Raw genomic sequence first — 24,068 nt, forward strand, 5'->3', positions numbered from 1 at the left:
ATGAGTTAAGGTGACATTTTGATTTTACATTTATATTACCAGTGGTGTAAAGTAACTAAGTACATTTACTCAAGTACTGTACTAAGCTAAATTCACAAACTACACTAAAGTAAATAGAAATGACTTCATGCAAGGATAAACATATTTTTGAATCAAAAATTATATTCGAAATATGTTATATGACTCCCGAAATAGGCCAATCTGCATCATAAGTACTTTTGCTTTTGTCACTTTAAGTATATTTTGATGCTAATACTTTTCTACTTTTACTTGAGGAACATTTGTAATGCAGGACTTTTACTGTAACAGAGTATTCCTACACTCTGGTACTTCTACTTACTTATTTTTCTACAACCGGATCATTTGGGTTTGAAGCAAATGAAGACACAGTATCAAAGTGAATAAATAATGCATCACTCTTTTTCCTTTTGAAGCTACTTTGTATTTGTTATAATGCTGCAGTGGAGTTGTATAATGTGAATGTGACTCCTGACAGTTTCTAAGAGAGAATGTAGAGTTATATTTGTATTTCATGTTAGCAAACTATGGATAAGCTTAAAATGGGAATAATTTGGATAAAACTGTGAGCTGGATATGGGGCCTGTTGACATGTGTTTTTGAGGACAAAGGAAGATGGGGGAAGGTGAGAGCATGTCCTGATTTGCATTCAACTTAGAACGAGCTATGTTAAGAGAGGTCCCTTGGGTTTCTCTGGTGGTTATCAACAGTAGCAGTTAAGTGAATACTGTTCAAACAATACCTGTGTTTGTGTTTTATATTGATTTCTCTGTTTTATCCTTTCATAAATGTAAGGACTACAAATGGCTATAAACATTCTGGGCTGGTTGGAGTAAACAGGGTTTTATAGCTCTGTGGGGGAGGTGTAGGTATGCAGGCCTTGAGACCTTTTGTTGGAAAGTGAGCCTGTTTGGTTTCCTGCTGCGTTTCCTGCTGCGTTGTGTCTCCCAATGAGATGACCTGAAAAGATGACCAGCTGACCTAACACCAAACCCCTCCTTCTTACTCTGGTATATATCCGGTGGATCCCTGGCGTTCGGCCTCTTCTTCACATGCTGCCCTCGGGTGAAAGTAGCTCTGCAGTATGCGAACGAGTGCAGGAGTAAGCCGGCATTACTCCTTAAGCATTGCAATATAACTGTAATATATCATGTTGTATTGTAATGATTGTATTGCATTGTCATATTGCCATTAAAGTAGATTATTGTTAACGGTTACTTTGTAGATATGGATTCCTTCCTGTATTATAACCAGCTTCATAGGAACGCGCGGAGATTTGAAAAGCGGACCAGTTATCCCTACAAATCCCTAACAAGAATCAAAACAACTCCATCAAATCAGACACGTTGCACAGCTCCAGTATGCCATGCTTTACCCCTCACATGTTTTCTGCTGAGTGTCCTTCATCAGGGTGGGAGCTTCTTTGTTTACAGCAGGTTCATCCGTCACATGACTTCACACAAGCAAACAGATTTCATGAGTTTGGCATCTATGAATGTAAAGGTTAAAACAGATGTTTGAAGAGATGCAATGCAACAAATAAGAAGAGATTAGATCATTACGATTATTTATTTTTGTACAATTGTCATCATTTATATTCTCTGTAATTTGTCACATGGCTATTTGACAGATGTACGTGAAGAAACAACCTCATCGACACATTTCTGAATTAAACTGCTGCTTATTTAAACACAAGATATCTACAAATACTACACTTACTTGTACAGCTATAATTACCTTTAGGTGAATTAGAAATGTATGTTAGGCCCAGGTCTAGGGGAACCTAGGCGCAGCAATAACATTTTTCTAAAACTTGCCTAACCAAAAGGAATAAAGTACAGGCGTCTCACCTACTCTTATCAGTAAACAAAAAGAACAGGTTCAAACAAAAAGAGGGTTTCTCACTCCTAAACAAAGCGTGTCCTCGAGACAGGTCAAATTAGCTTAGCAATGTACACAAAGGGTTCGGTAAACGGTCACTTTAATAACACAGGCAACAGACCAGCTCTTCTACTGACATAGAGTTGGGAGTAGGAGAGGTCGAGTGAAAGAGAAGTTAGAAGTTAAACTGATAACGTATACTGCTATAACGTGATGTTTGACTCGAAACTAGATCAAAGGAGAACTGACAGCTTTGATTCTTAGTTTGGTTGATGTCATGAAGTTTCAGCACGATATACAGACTTCTTACATTTCTTCAAGAATTCACACAAAACTTAATCAAACATTCTCATTTCATCCATTACAAAGAAAAACAGAAAATAAATTCATCCATTTAAAGATTCTTGGATTAAAAATGTGAACTCTCATCGATCATTAAATGAGTCAAATGAAAACTATAAACACACTGTAATAAAGTTTGATGCAAAATAAACTCAATAAACAATCAAGTTGTTTGTTTGTCTTTGACTGACTCTTTGATTATAATGCGTAAAAATGTCATGCAAAGATTAATATCTCATCATCTGTTGATTATTTTCTTGAATGTTCCAAAGAGATGTAGACGGAGAGTGAAGTCAGAATAAAGTCTGAACCAACACTCCTGAGCATCACAGAGGAATCTCACGTCGACAGATTTTGATATCAGCAGTTTTAGCATCACCAGCTTCTCCAATACTGAACCATGGGAAGAGTTTCTCAGTGAAAGTGTCTCTGAGAGTGCAGATGGGAGTCATGTGTTCAGGGTCGTAGAAGCACACCTCCCCCCTGTCATAGTCCAGCTGGACTCTGATCCTCTGGGGATTCTTCTCCACTCTGACAGTCTCACTAGCACCATTAGAGTATCCTCCATCGCCATGCCATAAACACCAGATTCCATATTTTGGAGAGGCATCTGGTATCTCTCCCTTCCTGTCAGCTGACTCTTTAGTCAAACCTATATTCCAGTCAGGATGATCTCCCACCTCCACCTCCCAGCTGTGTTTCCCTGAGCTGAAGCCCTCAGAGCCCAGAACAGTAGCATACTCAGTGTATCTCTCTGGATTATCAGGAAGCTGCTGAACTTTGTCTCCATGTCTCACACTGGTCAGATCATCAGACAGAGAGAGCCATCTGTGAGCAGTGTTTGGGTCCAGAAGGACAGGACTGAAGTGGACCTGGTCCTTCATCTTCTCCCAGACTCTGAAGGACAGGTTGCCCAGGTGTTTGGCCACATCTGTCAGCGCTCCTGAGAGCAGCTGTGGGTCTGACAGTGAGCTCTGGACTCTGGCTCTGCTCTGAGTGGCTTTATAACTGCTGAGGAAGGGCACGTTGAGTTTCTGCAGCTCTTCTTCAACAGCAGAGATACTGTGTGACAGAGAGGAGATGTGCTCCTGAATGCTCTTCATCTCTCTGCTGATAGTCTTCCCTTTCTGCTCCTCTTCCTCCCTCAGAGCTGCCAGTCTGGACTCCTCTTCCTCTTTCAGGAACTGATGGAGCTTGATGAACTCTGCTCTGATCAGCCTCTCTGTGGACAGCAGCTGCTTCTCGGACACTTGAATCACTTCCTTGTATGTTGTCTCCACTCCTTTGTATTTGTCCCTCTTGTCCTGCAGAGACTCTAAGTCAGATGTCAGCAGGTCCTTCAGCTCACTGACTGCTTGTTCTACAGGAACCACCTTGTGACCCTGGTGGAGAGAAAACTCACAGACAGGACACACAGCTCTCTCTTCATCCATACAGAACAATCTAGGCTCTTCTGGATGTTTACTACACACCACCTGCACCTTCTTCTCTCCTTTCTCTGTCTCAGATGATCCAGCTTTCTGTCTCTCAGCAAAGGAGTCAGACAGTTCCTTCAGTCCAAAGTTCACCACAAGATCTTTGTAGGACTTTATTTTACAAATGGGACAGTTTGTGTTCTTACTTTGTCCCCAGAATGTCTGCAGGCAGCTCGAACAGAAGCTGTGGTTACAGCCCAGAGACACAGGATCTCTGAAAGTCTCTGAACAAACATGGCAGCTCAGGAAACTTTCAACAAGAGCGATTTTCTCAGCCATTTGGTATTAAAGTTATTTCTAGAGCAGGACTCACCAACTCACAGTCTCTCCACTTCTCTTCTTTATTCTCTCCAAGTGTGTGTTTCCCAGCAGAGATCTCACCTCCTCTGATGGCGTCTTCAACAATCTCTAAATCTTCTTTGGTGTCCTCCTTTACACAGTCTCTGGTTTTCTCTCACCTCCGTCACAGGATGAATGATCAACAGCAGGAATGCAGTAATGTCATGTATTCACCAGCAGATGGAGTCAGGATGTCTTTCAGAGGGAAATGCTCTTTGGTTTCAGTTCAGGACGATGACTTTGTCCAGGTATCTGTTGAAGACAAACACAAGAGGTTAAATACATTCTTTTTATTTTAAAGCTCATCTTTCTTGGTGTTTTATATCGTCAAAATCTAAAAGCTCATCAAATGCATTCAAGAAGGAAATGGTTGTTGTATTTGAGTCGAAGTAGGGTGGAACATATCAACAGGCTGTTCAGTCAAACCAGTTTGACATCATTTTCTTTCAACCGCTGTCACGTGAGTTTCCTTCAACTTTCATCCTGCCTCACGTCTTCATGTTCCTTCCTTCCCCCAAAGATTATTCACTTACAAAACTCACTTATGCATGCACAACTTTTCAACTACATTGTAGGATTTGATACGTTTTTAACATTTAAGAATACCAAGTAAGGAACAGTACATGGCGTGGCACCAGGCATCACATATTCATATAGAGAGGCGAAGTCCCGCCCATCTGCTTCCGCCCCATGGGACCTTATTTCAGAAAAAGTATGTATTGAAGTCAATGTAGAGAGAAAGATTATCTTTCGATCCCGTTTGAATTGTGCCACGAATTACACAGATGATGTTTGTCAATCTTAAAAAATAATTTCCGTGTCAAAAAAGTCTCAGTTTGTCGTAAAACTGTTGAAATATAAGACTATGAAAAATACGCAACTAGAAAGACTACAAATCCCAGAGTCCCGGTCCCGCATGCTGGCTCTTAGGAACCGACTAACTCCCCTTGTGTGTATGTACAGCTCTCAACAACACACTCTCACTCCCTAAGCGTCCAATAACGACGTTTGGTCAGTGTCCGTGGCGTCCAGATGTGACGCTCCTAGGCTCCTTCAGCGTCATAAAGTGACGCAAATAGCTTTCAACTGATTGCAATGGATTCCCATCTGCGGCGGGATTTGACGCTCATGGAAGCACGGCATTCGTTTGTGTCGGCTGCCCTTAAAGGCAATGTGAGCGTCCATTCCCATTGGATAACGGAGAATTGTACACCCGGAAGTAAGTATTCCCCTTACTGTCGATTGATTTTACAGTGATATCTGCACTACTCATCGACTAAAAAACACCAGATTATCCTTGTTAATTACACAACATTGATTGGTTTAAATTGTGTGCAATGCTTTTGTATTTTTCCCCTTCGATTCGGAGAAACAAATATTTTTTCGGAGTAAAGGATGGCAGAAGACACTACACTACCCAGAATCCCCAGCTATCGTTTGGACTACACCATGTGCTCTGTTTCACAAACCCCGTGATAGTCCTCAAGCTCTGTGATTGGTGAGTGTGCTCCGAGGGTTACGCCGAGCCTCGAACAGCACTTGAAATGGGAACCACTGCAGACTGTCCAAAACTGGATTTGAACGGGTCCACCGCGTCCCCCCCTCCCCCACCCCGTCCCCAGAACTACACATGCTGGCTATTCTGTTTCGCAACATGTTCTATCTATGGCACGTCTCTACTGGGAGTTGTAGTTTTAAAAGACGTTTTCGTATTTCCCATAATAAGAAGTTGCCAGTATTAAACTGTGTACATCCCTGGAGGTTTAGGGGGTAGGAAACACTCACATTTAAAACATATAATTAATAAATGGGTGAAAATGGCTTGTGCCCATAATGGGCAGCATTAATATACATATACACACATGCCAGCTAAGGTCAGAAGAGCTTTATTTAACAGCTGGTCTTATGTTTGTGACCCCTCCTGTTGTTAATTGATAACATTACATTACATTAATTGATAAGCCTGAAACATGCACTTGTCAAGGTTCAGAGGCAAATTTTGCAAATATGGCAGTAGCCATCGATCAGCTTAAGATAAGATATCATTTATTGATCCCAGGTTGGAAACATTTGCGTTACATCAGCAGGTGTAACAGTTAAATATGCAGTGGTGTTTATTTGTAAATCATTTAGTATAATCACACAAATTCTGTGTTTTATATTTAACAATTCTGTGTTCTTTATGTATTGATTGTTCAATACCTGACAAGGTCGGAGATGAAATATCTACATACATCTTATAAGAGTATAATACATTATGTATAATATCAGTTAAAATAAGTGCTTCAACATAGTTAACATTGCTGGAGGTATGCACAGATATTGATAGATGTCTTGTAATGCACTATTGAGGAACCTGCGACCCAAGTTTTTCATTCAATGCAGAACTACACCATAGTTGTGTAGGCCTATATGATATGTCAATAAACCTTAGAAAATCTTGAAATATTGAAAGGGATGTGCAAAATAGTAATTATATACAGTCTTTAGTGAACTATTAGTAGAGAATAACGAGTAATTAATATACTTTATAGGGATCCTATTAATATCTAATAATAAAAATAATGAAATTCAATAACATGCTTTAACCACTAGGTGTCCCTTTATATCAGCTGTGCACCTTTATGGTGTAAATACAGCCTATCTACCAATTGGATCAAATATAAAAGTCAGCCGAATTAGTGTTGATACTGCAAGGAGACGTATTGTGTGAAAAGAAATGTAAGATGTTGTTTAATGGCTGATATATTTATGATCCACGTCACGTTTTCAGTTCCTCATGTTTGTCTAGAAGTCTTCTCATCAGGGCTCTATAAATACAGAACTACGGCAGATATGTAATATTTAATGCAGCCGAACCGTGTATTACCATGCCGTTATGTGATGACTTTCAAAGAGAAAATCAAGCACACTCGGAATAAAGTATTATTGTATTTTTTTTAAATGTTTTCGGTCTGTTTCCGGAATTTGTTAATGACGATGTGCTGTGAGATGTGAGACTGGAATTGCACAGGGGGAAATAACGTGTTTTCGCTGTGGACCAACACTACACATTGACGGGGAAGGGGGTAGCAATAAAGATAACACCATTAAACAGTTACACAACATAACAGAAATAATATCGATAGCAGCGTCCCTAGCAACCACCTTGGTAACAATGAAAACGTCGCGATTTCCTGAAGTAATCTTCGTAATAATTAGCAAACTAAAGATCATGTACATCCACTGCACACATAATCTGAAATAACAACTCATATTTCTCGCATCAAATTATATCAAAACGCATTTTAATGGCCAAACTAACTTTAAAATAGGCATTTTCCACCGAGAATAAAACGAAGTTCGGCCATGTTTTATTTTTCTGCAGGGAGAAATTTGAAGATCACGTGACATAGACGCCAGCCATTGGAATGAATGGTGAAAAAAACGGGTTTGTCAAACAGAGCACATGGTGTAGTCCAAACGATAGCTGGGGATTCTGGGTAGTGTAGTGTCTTCTGCCATCCTTTACTCCGAAAAAATATTTGTTTCTCCGAATCGAAGGGGAAAAATACAAAAGCATTGCACACAATTTAAACCAATCAATGTTGTGTAATTAACAAGGATAATCTGGTGTTTTTTAGTCGATGAGTAGTGCAGATATCACTGTAAAATCAATCGACAGTAAGGGGAATACTTACTTCCGGGTGTACAATTCTCCGTTATCCAATGGGAATGGACGCTCACATTGCCTTTAAGGGCAGCCGACACAAACGAATGCCGTGCTTCCATGAGCGTCAAATCCCGCCGCAGATGGGAATACATTGCAATCAGTTGAAAGCTATTTGCGTCACTTTATGAAGCTGAAGGAGCCTAGGAGCGTCACAACTGGACGCCACGGACACTGACCAAACGTCGTTATTGGACGCTTAGGGAGTGAGAGTGTGTTGCTCTCAACGTGCCCAGACTTGGAGTGATTGTCACCTCTTTTAATACTTTCCGCCTCATTCTGAGAGAAAGGAGTGAAATGTTTCAACGTGACGGCCGTCTTGGTGTGTGGTGCGAGAAGGGAGATGTAGTTCATTGAGCGGTTTCACACAAAGTGTTTCTTCACAGTTTTACGACACATTTTTATTTTTTAACTTGCAAAATTATCTTTTAAATTGACAAACATCATATGTGTGATCATATGTGTTTGTGAATGTTATTCCCGGCACCTGTGACGGAAAACATAGGTTTGGAATTGATGTGAATTAATTTGGTGAATGAAAGTTTGAATGTACTTTTTATTATCACCGGTCTTTTATGAGGAAATGCCTCTAAATTCTATCAGGAGATTTAAAAATCACAACTGAATTGGGCAGTTGAAATTACAATTTAATGTAATGAATGTAAAACTGTGAATTAAGTTTCATATTTGAACATGATCACAGCATGATAGGTTTAGTATGATTATAATGTTGTAAAGAGAGAGAAGGTAAAAACCCCTGTATTAGTTTGGACCTATTTTTCTTCAAATAAACTGATCCCACATTTTGGACTGGGACAACTTAAAAGACATCTGCGCCCTCCTCTCCTGCTTCAAAGGTAAGATTGCACACTGCCACACTCACACTTAGGTAGGGCCACATCTCCTTTACTGATATCAAAATCCTTCGGGATCGCTTCAACAGATTTAAGAGAGTTGTCTGAATTGACACAGCAGTTAATTGAACCTGGTTCTTCAGGAGTTAATAGAGGTGAGAGCTTGTTGGTGGATCTGAGCCAAGCAGTAAACTTACATACACTCAATAACTTCTGTTAGGTTAATTAGTAGGTCTGAGTAATTTGCCGGAATAAATTATCAGCTCCACCAAACTCTTACAACTGATAAAAGATTAGAAATTAAAAAACTCTCATTGTTATATCTTCATTCCAATGGAAGGAGAATCGATGGCAGTGAGAGACAAATATAGCACTTATTGAACATTAGAGCATTTAAACATGTCACAGTAAAAGCACAACATCCAAATACGTGAAATGAGAATAATATGTCCTTTTTAAAACTACAATAAAGAGTCGAGCTTTTTCAACAATTTAAACTGAAATAATTCTAATAATATGATTACTAAATAAAAATGGGCCTTGTGCTTTCTCCTTCCTTCACGGCCTGCAGTTGTGTGGATTTAGAGGACATTCATCATAATGAAGTCACATGATCTATCCGCTAGGGAGGGCGGGACCTTAAAGGAGACAGGTGGAGACTGAGATAACCAATGGGAGGAGCTGAACACCAAGTGAGACTGCAAAGGCCGGGGAGGGCGGGACCTTCAATGAGACAGGTGGAGACTGAGATAACCAATGGGAGGAGCTGAACACCAAGTGAGACTGCAAAGGCCGGGGAGGGCGGGACCTTCAATGAGACGGGTGGAAACTAAAGATAAACTCTCTCCATGTGAATTGTTAGGAACCAGAGCTGTTGTTCAGTTTTCATTTGTTTATCGTGTTTTATCGGTCAATAAAAGTCAAAGTGGCTCAAATATGTTCAATTCATTTTGTGAATATTTCTTCAAAGCATGAGAGCAAACTTCATTGTATGTTGAACATTTATCTCAGTTAATGTAGAAATCATAATCCTGATATAGTCTAAAGTCTATCAACTCGAGTGTATGTGTTTTTCTTCCTGACACGTTTTCACTCTCATTTATTCATGTGATTATATCTTCACCCTCTCCTTGGTATCAAGGGTGAGTTCATTTCAACACTTTTTGGATTTCCTTTTTAGAGACAAACCCCTGCAAAATAAATAATGATCTAGTTGTTTTTGAAACAACGCATGTTCAGTTAATGTCTTACATATATTTAGAATGTATAAATAGGAGAGTAAAAGGTTTTTAAAAAACAGGATTTTGAGGAAATGAAAGTTAAATGTATTTAGCCTCAAATTCTTTAAAGAAAATACAGATGTCTCATTATCTTAGTTTAATTAATTAACCTCCATCCTGCCGGAAATCAAATTGTTTATTTCAATTCAAATCTGTTGATGTAGTTAAAAGAAACATAAAGATATTTCAGCACTCAGCAACTCACAGTCTCTCCACTTCTCTTCTTTATTCTCTCCAAGTGTGTGTTTCCCAGCAGAGATCTCACCTCCTCTGATGGCGTCTTCAACAATCTCTAAATCTTCTTTGGTGTCCTCCTTTATACAGTCTCTGGTTTTCTCTCACCTCCGTCACAGGATGAATGATCAACAGCAGGAATGCAGTAATGTCATGTATTCACCAGCAGATGGAGTCAGGATGTCTTTCAGAGGGAAATGCTCTTTGGTTTCAGTTCAGGACGATGACTTTGTCCAGGTATCTGTTGAAGACAAACACAAGAGGTTAAATACATTCTTTTTCTTTTAAAGCTCATCTTTCTTGGTGTTTTATATCGTCAAAATCTAAAAGCTCATCAAATGCATTCAAGAAGGAAATGGTTGTTGTATTTGAGTCGAAGTAGGGTGGAACATATCAACAGGCTGTTTTTCATCATCATTTTCTTTCAACCGCTGTCACATGAGTTTCCTTCAACTTTTATCCTGCCTCACGTCTTCATGTTCCTTTCAAATAAAATCTACTGATATTGTTAAAGAAACACATTATTAATAAACACAAGTTATTATTAAAGATATCAAGAAATAAAACAGATGTGTCCATATATTATAAAGGTATCCATTCATCATGATCTAACATATCCTTGAAATCATAGATGTATAATCTTGCTTTATTCCTGGATGACATGATGTTTAAATAACTCGTGTATTTAACATTATACAAACATGGCGACACTTTTCAACCTGACACCAACTCACCTCACCTGATGTGACCTGATGCAGTTATTTGAAGTGACAGAGGAAACTAGCAGTCACTCTCACACTCTGCCCTCTGGTGGATGATTCATGAAGAGCAGCTTAAACAGACCAACAGGTCCAACCGTCTTTAACCTCCTCTCACATTGAACTACTTTAACAGTGAACTCTTTTGCATCAGCAGCAGAACATCAACAGGAAACATGAAACCCTCCTGATGAAACCTGTCTCCACTGAACCTCCTCCTTGTTTTATGGTTCCAGCTTCACTTCAGGATGATCCAGGTGAGACCGCTGACACCGGCTGCTCCGCTCTCCTGGGTCAAACCACTGGGTCAACATGAAGATCCTCACCCAGCAGCTCCACTCCAGAGGTCACAACATCCCAGAGATCCGGACCTAAACCAGCTGCTACATCAACGCAGAGTCCCATCACTACAATCTCCCTCCACCGTGTTACTGGAACTGATGCAAACAACATGAAGTATTTCACAACCAGGATGCTGCAGCTGGGTCCCCCATCACCATCTGATAAGTTCCTTTACCAGACCATGCACTGACTAATGACATGAGTTAAGGTGACATTTTGTTTTTGCATTGATATTATCAGTGGTGTAAAGTAACTAAGTACATTTACTCAAGTACTGTACTAAGCTACAATTCTGAGGTTTGTGTACTTTACGAGAGTATCTCCATTTTCTGCTACTTTGTACTTTTACCTCACCACAATTCAGAGGTAAATATTGTACTTTTACTCCACTACATTTATTTAACACCTTAAGTTACTTCGCAGATAAGCGATATAAAACATAATCAAGACTTAAATAAGTCTTTAGTTTGGACCTGAACTATAACATATATTATTCTGAAATTGTACTTTTTACTACTTTAATGAATATAAGAGAGCCTCACTACACCATTCGTCCCCCGTCACTTTGGTTCTAGCGTCCACTGTGAAGAGTTCCTTCAGGCAGCAGATATTTGGTTGATGAGAACTGACCTTTCTTTGAGGTCCCCTCGTCCCTCCATAACCAACATTGTCTACAAGTTTCAGTTTGACCCTTCAACATCTTGAGGACTTTATGGAGAATAGTTGTGTTATTACTGAGAGCTTGGGGACCATAGTGGTGTCTTCTCCTCAATGTAAAGGAATATCTTAATGAGCATTGTAATAAGAATCAAAGAAACTTGCAGGTAACCGACATGATGTCTGACCCTGAAAGATTGTTGATACGCGGAGTGAAGCAGGTAGGACCCAAACGCAGATAATACTGATAATACCTTTATTTCAAGGGCTCTTATCGAACATATCACATGGAAACAAACAAAACACTCTACGGTGAACTAGGTCACAAACAAAAGAAGCACCAACACTGAACACAGGAAGAGACCAGACTAGGCTTCTTGGCTGACAGCCCAAGGCGAGGCAGAGTTCGAAGAGGGGGTCTCGGGCGGACGGCCCGGGGGCAAGGCAGAGTTCGAGGAAGGGGTCTCGGGCGGACGGCCCGGGGGCAAGGCAGAGTTCGAGGAAGGGGTCTCGGGCGGACGGCCGGGGGCAAGGCAGAGTTCGAGGAAGGGGTCTCGGGCGGACGGGCCCGGGGGCAAGGCAGAGTTTCGAGGAAGGGGGTCTCGGGCGGACGGCCCGGGGGCAAGGCAGAGTTCGAGGAAGGGGTCTCGGGCGGACGGCCTGGGGGCAAGGCCGAGTTCGAGGAAGGGGTCTCGGGCGGACGGCCCGGGGGCAAGGCAGAGTTCGAGGAGGGGCGAAGCCCACAGCGGGCGAACTCAGGGGACCGGGCTCGAGGGCGAAGACCGGACAGCTCCGGAGGCCGGGCAGGAGCCGGTGTCGACCGGACAGTATCCGGAGCCGATGGGACAGGTGTCGGCAAGATTCCAGGATTCCAGGACCCCCCCCCGGCAGAAGAGTAGTCTGCGGGACCTCCAACGACACGGGACATAGGGTTGGCAGGACCCCCGGCAGAAGAGTAGTCTGCGGGACCTCCAACGACACAGGACATGGGGTTGGCTGGACCACCGGCAGAAGAGCAGTCTGCGGGACCTCCAACGACACAAGACATGGAGTTGGCAGGACCCCCAGCAGAAGAGTAGTCTGCGGGACCTCCAACGGCTCAGGACATAGGGTTGGCAGGACCCCCGGCAGAAGAGTAGTCTGCGGGACCTCCAACGGGACAAGACATGGAGTTGGCGTCGGCTGGAGAGCCAGCAGGAGCCGAGGTGCCGGAGTCGGCCGGTACGCCGACAAGACTCGGGGAGCTGGCATAGGCTGGGGAGCCAGCAGGAGACGAGGTGCTGGAGTCGGCCGGTACACCGACAAGACTCGGGGAGCTGGCGTCGGCTGGGGAGTCAACAGGAGACGAGGTGCCGGAGTCGGCCGGTACGCCGACAAGACTCGGGGAGCTGGCGTCGGCTGGGGAGTCAGCAGGAGACAAGGTGCTGGAGTCGGCCGGTACAACCGACAGGCCTCGGGGAGCTGGCGTTGGCCGGTACGCCAGTCCTGGAGCCGAAACTGGGAGTCGGGACCATGGCTACTGGGGCCGGTACTGAAGCCAGAATTATGGCTGTAAGGTCCGGTTTTGGAGCCGGAAACATGGCTGTAAGGTCCGGTTCAGGAGCCGGAAACATGGCTGTAAGGTCCGGTTCTGGAGCCGGAAACATGACTGTAAGGTCCGGTGTGGAAGCCTGGACCCTGGCTGTGTACGCCAGGTAATCCAGTATGGACGCAAAGCTGCGTGGGCCGGTACTGGAGCATGGAGGCATGGCTGCTGGGTCCGGCACTGGAGCTGGAACCATGGCTGTTGGGGCTTGTACTGGAGTCGGAATTGTGGCTGCTCCGGCTGCTAGCCTGGCCTTGCGACGACTCCTCTTAGCAGCCGCCTGAATACTCCGTGGACCTCCATAAGCCAGCCGAGTTCCGGAATACAACTCCTGGACAGGAGCAGGAACTGGAGCAGAAGCACGGGTTGAGTGTAGGCGGAACCCACCAAGGCGTATGGTGCCAGGTTGGGAATAGACCTATCGCTAAACCACGCCCCAAATATAATTTGTCCAATCATATCACAGCGAAAATCCCTCTTGGCAGAAAACTCGGACATCACCAGAAAAGCCGGGCGCATCAAACCAAAACCAGACGTCTGTGATCGAAACCACTGTGAAGAGTTCAGTTTCTATGTTTATTATCTAGCGAATATCTGATGGTGAAAGGCTGTGCGTGGGGTACCTGTAATTTGGACACCAGGTACCCTGAAAGACTGGATGGAGGAGTATATTTCGTACCTTTTCCGAAGCCCAAAAGAAAACTCGACAAATGCAAGCGGTGGATTATGCTGTGTCGTCGACCACATACACAACTGAATGTGAAGACAATTACCAAGGACACTTATGTTTGCTCAAAGGTAAGGTCAATTCATAAAGACATAGTATTTGACGGCATGTATTAGAAACGTAGACCAAACTATTAGTTTGCTAACGATTGACTTTGACTGCCAACTAGCTAGCGTATATCCAGCCCAGCTAGCTAACGTTAGCTGCCAACTTGTTAGCCAGCTAACTAGCTACAGTGTTATCAACATCAACGTTTGCTGTCTGACTTTTCGTCCTCGCTAGTTAGCTGGTGTTTTTAGCTAACTTTTGCGAACTGTCTTTTCACCTCAAAGCACTTCAGAGATGGGAAGCCAACTCTGGAATATCCAGATCCCATCCGGGCTCTCGTGTGTGCTGCTCCGAAAATACACAGACCCTCACCCAAAAAAAGGTAACGTTACAGTCAGCCAGGTGCATAACAGTGAAAATGATGACCAACAAGGACAGTTATAGATTTAATGTAGTGACCACCACTGATAACATTCAACATCATATTATCATTTCAATGGTTACACAACAGTCACCACTACACACGACAGGCAACAAGATTAGATATTTTATATAAAGAAATACATGGCTACCTTTTTACTCTTGCTTTTAACTGTTAACTTTCATCTGCTGTTGCTTTTATTAGCTATTGCTTCTATTTTAATGTTATTTTAACTTGAACTCCCCCCGCGGCCATTGTCAACAGTCATTCACGGTCGGCTTTGTTTGTCCGAGTTTTCAAAGGGGGCGTGGCTTAGCGATAGGTCTATTGGGAGCCAGGGAGCTAGCATGCCTGGGGCTAGCAGGCCGGGAATCCCACACCGGAATCATGGCTGTTGGAGCACGGGCTGGAATCCTGGCCCTGCGTCTCCTAGAGGCTCTTTGGAGACTCCGTGGACCTCCAACAGGACCGTAGTCGGATCCGAGGAAAGGGTTAGAAGCGTCGGACCAATCCTCAGGACAACTTGTGAAAAGCTGTAACCACTCCGGCAACGAACTCCTCAACCAAGGCATTTCGGCCACCTCCATTCGTGCCTTCTCGAGAATAGCCTCTTTGTCCTTTCTAGAAGAAGTTCCTTTCCACTCAGCATGATAACATTGTAGAGAAGAGTCTAGATCGAACAGATCCATCTCAAACTCCTGAAAATCCGCTGGGTCCATTTCTTGGTTGGTGCTTTCTGATACGCGGAGTGAAGCAGGTAGGACCCCAAACGCAGATAATACTGATAATACTTCAAATTTCAAGGGCTCTTATCGAACATATCACATGGAAACAAACAAAACACTTTACGGTGAACTAGGTCACAAACAAAAGAAGCACCAACGCTGAACACAGGAAGAGACCAGACTAAATACAGGGAGGGGTAATCACCAGACGAGAAACAGCCGGGCAGGGAAGGAGAAACACAAGGGCCACAGGTGAACACAATCAAACAATTAGACACACCAGGGAAACTAACGACAGGGAGGAAAAACCCAGGGAGAGGGACCAGACAATACACAAGGAGGAAAACATGACAGAGAGAACAGAAACACACCCATAACAAGACATACAAAACTAAAACGTGACATAACACAAGAATCATGACAATTGTTGGATCTTTCACAAGGAGAAGAGGGGATAAACATTTACGTTATATTCCATCATCAATGCCGAAACACTGCCTCTCTCTTTCCAAATGTAAATGTAATTTGAGCTGGCGCCAAAGCCAGAGAATCGTACAATATAACATATAAAGATCAATAGAGTATCCAAGGAACACACAATGGAATGGGGGGTGGACGTCACATCCTAGAGGGGTCCGGGGGTATAATCCCCCGGGAAGAATTTTTTGAACATTTTAAAGTAAAATGCTTCAATCTGGTGCACTTTGAGCAGGATTACTACTAGATCTAGGGCAGTGCTTCTCAAAGTGTGGTCCGCGGACCACTGGTGGTCCGTGAGCGCCCCCTAGTGGTCCGCGAGTATATTGGTAACATTTCACATTTGAAATAAATAAATACATTTAAGTTTTCCGCACTCTCGCGGGAATATCTCCGCAATGGAGCGAGGTTAAGTTTCACTTTCGATTACATGATATAGCCCAGCGCAACACCTTCATCACACATGTTGCCACTTGTTTGTACCATTTTCAGGCGATTTGTAATCTGTTCTAGAAAAACGATGTGTTTTTTGATATTTGTGGAGTTAGGTGGTCCGCGAGTGTTTTTTTATTGGTTAAGTGGTCCTTGGAATGAAAAAGTTTGAGAAACACTGATCTAGGGGGTACAACTCTAAACACCCATATAAAAAAGATCGGTTTACATTTTAATAATCAAATAAGTAGGTGAACATAACCAATAACCTACCATAGCCAATAACAAATAAATGTAACTTATTTTATTTTGTTGTTCTTTCATATCTTATTTGACCTATTAACATTTATTTATTCGTGTATATTTTTTTATCTCTCCAGTTTAAAACGATATTTTTGGTTTACTGTCCTATAGTATACATTGAAATGATTTCAAACCTTTTTATCCCAATAATTATAAAGGAGTGCCTTGGAAATATTTTTTACATAAATTGTGATCAAAACGTTTGAGACCCACTGAGACAACTTAGACTAAAGTGAACTATCTAAACACTGAGAGTCCTTTACCTCACTGAGCTGTAGTTATCAGCCTCTCAGTCTGACTGGAGAGGACTCTCCCTCCACATTATTGTAGAAACATCTTCTTCTTATATCCGTTAGAGCAGCTAGCACCAGATTCTAATAACAACAGCGCTGGTACCGGTGCACCCTCCCTTTCTCCCACGCTCACTCGCACTTTGGCTGTGAGCTAGGGGCACCAGATAAGCCAACATCCCCCATTTTCATCACTTACAGCGCCCATCGTACAGGGCAAATGAAAAGTGTAACCGGGATGAAAAGGGTGTTACATTTACTTAATTATGAATATTGTTACATCAAGGCCGAAAATTAGGATGAGCGCCAATGGTCAAAAATGTTTTTCTACCAGCGCAGAGCCCCCACAGATCTGGCGCCCTAGGCGAACATCTATAACGCCAGTGCTACGGGCCAGGCCAGCCCTGTTAGTGAGGACTCGAGTAGCGGCGTTCTGAATCAGCTGCAGCTTTCTAATATATTTATTAGTGAGACCTGTGAAGACACCATTGCAGTAGTCCAGTCTACTGAAGATAAAAGCATTGACAAGTTTTTCCAAATCCTGCTGTGACATTAGTCTTTTAATCCTAGATATGTTCTTTAGGTGATAGTAGGCTGATTTAGTAACTGTTTTAATGTGACTGTTGAAACTCAGGTCAGAGTCCATGACTTCACCTAGATTTCTGGCTTTATCTGTTGTTTTGAACATTGCAGACTGAAGCTCAGCGCTAACTTTTATACGTTCTGACTTGGCTCCAAAAACCATTACCTCAGTTTTATCTTTGTTTAATTGGAGAAAGTTCTGACACATCCAGTCATTGATTTGTTCAATGCACTTACTCAGTGTTTGAATTGGAGCATAGTCTCCTGGTGAAATTGTTACGTACATTTGCGTGTCATCTGCATAGCTATGGTAACTTATTTAGTTGTTTTTCATTATCTGAGCCAGTGGTAGCATGTAGATGTTAAAGAGAAGAGGCCCCAAGATGGAGCCTTGAGGAACCCCACATGTCATATTTGTCAACTCAGATGTGTATTTACCTATAGAAACAAAGTATTCTCTGTCCTTTAAGTAGGATTCAAACCAATTTAGAACTGTTTCCGAAAGTCCCACCCAGTTTTCTAGTCGGTCTAGTAATATGTTGTGGTCAACAGTGTCAAACGCAGACAGATGTAGACAGGGCAAGCAATACACTTCTTAATCTAAAGAGGCAAGACAGCCGTATGATCACTGTCTCTGATTTGAACCTGAAGACTTTCTATCTCCCCGCCATGGCAGAGGACACTGGGCCAGTCTTTCTGTATCTCCTCTCAGCTGTGGGCCCACACTTCTTCACGTCTACGTCACGTGACTATGTTTTGGAGAGAAAAATCTGACACAGGGAGAGATATGTAAACAAGGCGTACTTACATGTGTCCTAACATCAAGAGATTATGATCAGAACATGTATAGACTCTAATGTTTGAATATACTTTTATGTTTATAGTGATGAATAAAGGAATTAGATCAACAATTATTTTACACTGAGGAGATAGCAGAGCTTGAGTGGTCACATCAGAAGGTCACCAGCACACTTCAAGAGGGAGTTCCCATCTTCAGCCTTCCTCGGACGTTTGACCGGAGGGTGACCTGTTCAGGATGAGAGGGGAAAGCCTAATTGGCTCATTAAACAGAGATTACTTCATGGAGGCGGTGCTTCAAGAGAACGTGCAGGAGCTGACACTGATTTGTATTTTAACAGTAAATGTTTGTGGTGTAAAGTGTTTGTCATGAGGAAAGACAAACTGCACTCATACAGATACTTATGTTGCCCTGTAAGTAGGTTTGTAGCAGCTGAGTTGTTCTCTAACTCCGGTTAACAAAGGAAGGAATGAGATCACAGAACATGAAAAGATTGTTGCAAAAAGTATTTATAAAGTGCTCTGTTAATAAGTTGTACAACCAGGTTTCATGATAGCAGCTCAAAACAACAGTTGGACTGTGAAGAGCTGAAAGACTCGTGTCTAAGATATAATGCAATCTGAAGAATGTGTTGGAGAGGATTTGACCACTTTGTGCCTGATGAAGCCACAACGATAGCCACAGCAGAGATTCATTTCTTAGGTTCCCTGGACATACAGTATGTCTGTCAAACAGGATGGTGTTTCTATGAAGGATATGTATTAAAATAAAGATAGCTATTGATCAACCTGTGCATGAAACAATAATATTCATGTGAATAAGTGAAAGAAATGACATGTTCAGTGTTCAAAATGATCCAGCAGTTAAACACATCTTGACTTTGTCTTCATCTTGTGGTGTTTACGGGAAGTGAGACGTGACCATGCAATCACATATTATGATGTGGAGCACATTTTGCACATTTGTACATGTTCTCCTTGAAGACTGGAGGTTACACAATGAATACATGTTATAGTGAAAGTAGTACATCTTGAGTGAAGACTCTCCTACAGAGCAAATCATTCAGACAGTCCGTCATCTATGTGTATAAACCCTCAGTATGTCCTCTTCAATGAGGCTGTTTTATTACACCTTAAATAACACAGCTGATCAACAACTGGATCATTTGGGTTTGAAGTAAATTAAGACAAATTATCAAAGTGATTAACCCTTATGTTGTGTTCGGGTCTCCCGTGACCCGTTTCAAGCTAGAATTATATAATAACTACGCTCTAGTTTTTTTTACCGGAACAAAGCTTCATGAGCTCCACAGCAGATATATAAACACTACAAAACTGATTTTGACAATTTTAGCCAAGTCTGAAGGTCTCTAAAAAAAAAAGTGTATAATTTGGTGTTGGGGTCTGGGGAGACCCAGCAGCATTGTTTTGGGTGACTGGAGGTCAAATTTGGCCCAATCAAGATTCATCTTTGACTTCAGACACCCCTCCCCCCCTTCATCAACTGTAACAATAATTGTTCGCAACATGCACCTGGTCTCCCCTCCCTCTGCCCCCCTCCCCCCACGGGAACTCCACCTTTCTCAAAGAATATGTACACTAACACTTGAACCTGAACACACATGCACGTGTGCAATATGTGGTGTAATGTGTTTTGGGGCCATAACATTAAATTACATCAGGATTGTGCGGTTATGAATGCATAATAAGTTAGTTATGATGTAGTTAAAGCAATATTGGATGATAGTCATTTTTTGTGTGTGTTTTGGACTGAAATAAATCATGGGTCAAAATGGACCCCGACCACCATGAACGGTAACAGCTGTCGAACACAACACGAGGGTTAAAGACGTATTTTGCAGGAAATGATTGTAATGCATTACTATTTTTAGTGTTGAAGCTACTTTGTATTTGTTATAATGCTGCAGTGGAGTTGTATAATGTGAATGTGACTCCTGACAGTTTCTAAGAGAGAATCAAAACAACTCCATCAAACCAAACACGTTGCACAGCTCCAGTATGCCATGCTTTACCCCTCACATGTTTTCTGCTGAGTGTCCTTCATCAGGGTGGGAGCTTCTTTGTTTACAGCAGGTTCATCCGTCACATGACTTCACACAAGCAAACAGATTTCATGAGTTTGGCGTCTATGAATGTAAAGGTTAGAACAGATGTATGAAGAGATGCAATGCAACAAATAAGAAGAGATTAGATCATTACGATATTCAGATTATTTATTTTTTATTGTAAAGGTTTGTTGAACAATTGTCTTTCATCATTTATAGTCTCTGTAATTTGTCACATGGCTTTTTGACAGATGTACCAAAGAAACAGAAATCAACCTCAGACACATTTCTGAATTAAACAGCTGGTTATTTAATCACAAGATATCTGAAGCAGCTTTACAAATACTACACTTAATTATACACAGCTGTTATTCCCTCTAGGTTGATTAGAAATTGATATTTTCAATTACCATAAATGTTATTGTCCATCTATCGAGGACTGAAAATGTCACGAAAGAACATTGTAAGAATGAAATAATGAATTCAAATAAATGTATTAAATGACTTGCTCCCTGCAGTAAAACAACATATCTCAAAATAATTCATCAAAAGACCCAAAGATATAAAAAAGTTAAACTGATAACGTATACTGCTATAACGTGATGTTTGACTCGAAACTAGATCAATCATTCATCGATCATTAAATGAGTCAAATGAAAACTATAAACACACTGTAATAAAGTTTGATGCAAAATAAACTCAATAAACAATCAAGTTGTTTGTTTGTCTTTGACTGACTCTTTGATTATAATGCGTAAAAATGTCATGCAAAGATTAATATCTCATCATCTGTTGATTATGTTCTTGAATGTTCCAAAGAGATGTAGACGGAGAGTGAAGTCAGAATAAAGTCTGAACCAACACTCCTGAGCATCACAGAGGAATCTCACTCACAGATTTTGATATCAGCAGTTTTAGCATCACCAGCTTCTCCAATACTGAACCATGGGAAGAGTTTCTCAGTGAAAGTGTCTCTGTGAGTGCAGATGGGAGTCATGTGTTCAGGGTCGTAGAAGCACACCTCCCCCCTGTCATAGTCCAGCTGGACTCTGATCCTCTGGGGATTCTTCTCCACTCTGACAGTCTCACCATCACCATTAGTGTATCTTCCACTGCTATGTGCTAAACACCAGATTCCATATTTTGGAGAGGCACCTGGTATCTCTCCCTTCCTGTCAACTGACTCTTTAGTCAAACCTATAATCCAGTGAGGATGATCTCCCACCTCCACCTCCCAGCTGTGTTTCCCTGAGCTGAAGCCCTCAGAGCCCAGAACAGTAGCATACTGAGTGCATCTCTCTGGATTATCAGGAAGCTGCTGAACTTTGTCTCCATGTCTCACACTGATCAGATCATCAGACAGAGAGAGCCAGCTGTATGCAGTGTTTGGGTCCAGAAGGACAGGACTGAAGTGGACCTGGTCCTTCATCTTCTCCCAGACTCTGAAGGACAGGTTGCCCAGGTGTTTGGCCACATCTGTCAGCGCTCCTGAGAGCAGCTGTGGGTCTGACAGTGAGCTCTGGACTCTGGCTCTGCTCTGAGTGGCTTTATAACTGCTGAGGAAGGGCACGTTGAGTTTCTGCAGCTCTTCTTCAACAGCAGAGATACTGTGTGACAGAGAGGAGATGTGCTCCTGAATGCTCTTCATCTCTCTGCTGATAGTCTTTCCCTTTCTGCTCCTCTTCCTCCCTCAGAGCTGCCAGTCTGGACTCCTCTTCCTCTTTCAGGAACTGATGGAGCTTGATGAACTCTGCTCTGATCTGCCTCTCTGTGGACAGCAGCTGCTTCTCGGACACTTGAATCACTTCCTTGTATGTTGTCTCCACTCCTTTGTATTTGTCCCTCTTGTCCTGCAGAGACTCTAAGTCAGATTTCAGCAGGTCCTTCAGCTCACTGACTGCTTGTTCTACAGGAACCACCTTGTGACCCTGGTGGAGAGAAAACTCACAGACAGGACACACAGCTCTCTCTTCATCCATACAGAACAATCTAGGCTCTTCTGGATGTTTACTACACACCACCTCCACCTTCTTCTCTCCTTTCTCTGTCTCAGATGATCCAGCTTTCTGTCTCTCAGCAAAGGAGTCAGACAGTTCCTTCAGTCCAAAGTTCACCACAGGATCTTTGTAGGACTTTCTTTTACAAATGGGACAGTTTTTGTTCTTACTTTGTTCCCAGAATGTCTGCAGGCAGCTCGAACAGAAGCTGTGGTTACAGCCCAGAGACACAGGATCTCTGAAAGTCTCTGAACACACATGGCAGCTCAGGAAACTTTCAACAAGAGCGGTTTTCTCAGCCATTTGGTATTAAAGTTATTTCTAGAGCAGGACTCACCAACTTACAGTCTCTCCACTTCTCCCCACATATACTCCAAACGTGTCTCCGAGCAGAAATCTCACACCCTGTAATGGCGTCTCAGCGCTGTTCAACAATGTCTAAATCCACTTTCGTTTTCTCTCACCTCCGTCACAGGGTGAATGATCAACATCAGGAAATGCTGCTATGTCATTTATTCACCAGCAGATGGAGTCAGGATGTCTTTCAGAGGGAAATGTCCTTTGGTATTCAGTTCAGGACGGTGACTTTGTCCAGGTATCTGTTGAAGAAAAACACATACAATTTAACACGTTTAAAAAAACAACAACGTAGGATGAAAAGGAAAATGCTCATATATAAAAGTTTGAAGTGGACAGTTTGTGTTCTTACTTTGTTCCCAGAATGTCTGCAGGCAGCTCGAACAGAAGCTGTGGTTGCAGCTCAGAGACACAAACAAAAACTCACTTCGTTATATCTTCATTCCAATGGAAGGAGAATCTGGCAGTGAGAAAAATATAGCACTTATTGAACATTAGAGCATTTAAACATGTCACAGTAAAAGCACAAAATCCAAATATGAACGTAAAATGAGAATAATATGTCCTTTTTAAAAACTACAATAAAGAGTCGAGCTTTTTCAACAATTTAAGCTGAAATAATTCTAATAACATGATTAGTGAATTAAAATGGGCCTTGTGCTTTCTCCTTCCTTCACGGCCTACAGTTGTGTGGATTTAGAGGACAGTCATCATAATGAAGTCACATGATCTATCCGCTTATCCATCAACTTTCTCACTGAAGCGTACACACACACACACACACACACACACACACACACACACACACACACACACACACAGATGAACGCTGTGTAAACATTACCATGTAAGGAGGGTCTGTGTGTTCTTGCATGATACAATAAAATGCAATATGTAAATAAACAACTCTCTAAATACCTCTCGTCTTTATCCTTCAACAACTGAGAGACTCCAGCTTCAAACGCTTTATCAACACAAAATATTATTATATATGCGCCTGGTCTCAAATAGAGAAAATAAAGAATAATCTAAATATTATAAATAAGAATTACAACAGATACATTGAAGAAAATAATAAATGAAGAATAAGATACATCTAATAAATAAAACCAACAAAAAAAGCCCAATAAAATCAACTGTTGGGGCTCCTGCTCTATTTCACTTATTTTAGGTAATAAGTCTTTCAATCCAGTGACACATGAATTCATTTCATTGGATTCCCTCCAGCAGTGTGTGAAGTGTGAAGTGTGTGTGTGTAGCTTAAATGTAAACAGGAAGTAGCAGCATGAGATGGATCAGTGTGTGGATGAGAGTCAGGATGTGGAGTCAATAAACACACACACACACACACACACACACACACACACACAC

The 24,068-nt window shown here is 42.0% G+C and overlaps 3 protein-coding genes across 5 annotated transcripts in view; all 3 read right to left on the minus strand.

Moving 5' to 3' along the window:
- The window catches only part of LOC117546086 (vacuolar protein 8-like), a 61,808-nt gene that overhangs the window by 27,681 nt on the left and 10,059 nt on the right, over positions 1-24,068 (minus strand). For 2 of the 3 annotated variants that reach the window (XM_034216175.1, XM_034216173.1), the window contains exons 1-2: positions 23,050-23,179; positions 22,678-22,939 (exon numbers count right to left, since the gene is read on the minus strand). The gene's annotated coding sequence lies outside the window, so the exon portion shown is untranslated. Of the gene's footprint in view, positions 1-22,677; positions 22,940-23,049; positions 23,180-24,068 lie in introns of those variants that run through there. The other variant, XM_034216174.1, reaches the window with a different exon arrangement.
- Positions 1,573-22,312, minus strand: LOC117546096 (nuclear factor 7, ovary-like). Its single transcript, XM_034216183.1, has 2 exons — positions 20,971-22,312; positions 1,573-2,321 (listed from the first exon to the last, which is right to left on the minus strand). The coding sequence occupies exon 1, from the start codon at positions 21,989-21,991 to the stop codon at positions 21,230-21,232; it is 762 nt and encodes a 253-aa protein (XP_034072074.1). The 5' UTR covers positions 21,992-22,312; the 3' UTR covers positions 1,573-2,321; positions 20,971-21,229.
- Positions 1,573-22,701, minus strand: LOC117546092 (nuclear factor 7, ovary-like). Its single transcript, XM_034216180.1, has 3 exons — positions 22,686-22,701; positions 10,104-10,373; positions 1,573-4,307 (listed from the first exon to the last, which is right to left on the minus strand). The coding sequence occupies exon 3, from the start codon at positions 3,993-3,995 to the stop codon at positions 2,568-2,570; it is 1,428 nt and encodes a 475-aa protein (XP_034072071.1). The 5' UTR covers positions 3,996-4,307; positions 10,104-10,373; positions 22,686-22,701; the 3' UTR covers positions 1,573-2,567.

Source organism: Gymnodraco acuticeps, unplaced genomic scaffold (genome assembly GCF_902827175.1).
Source record: "Gymnodraco acuticeps unplaced genomic scaffold, fGymAcu1.1, whole genome shotgun sequence".
Taxonomy (NCBI): Eukaryota; Metazoa; Chordata; class Actinopteri; order Perciformes; family Bathydraconidae; genus Gymnodraco; species Gymnodraco acuticeps.

Coding starts and splice junctions, on each gene's coding strand:
- LOC117546092 (XM_034216180.1), bottom strand. CDS start 3,995: ATGGCTGAGAAAATCGCTCTTGTTGAAAGTTTCCTGAGCTGCCATGTT.
- LOC117546096 (XM_034216183.1), bottom strand. CDS start 21,991: ATGAAGAGCATTCAGGAGCACATCTCCTCTCTGTCACACAGTATCTCT.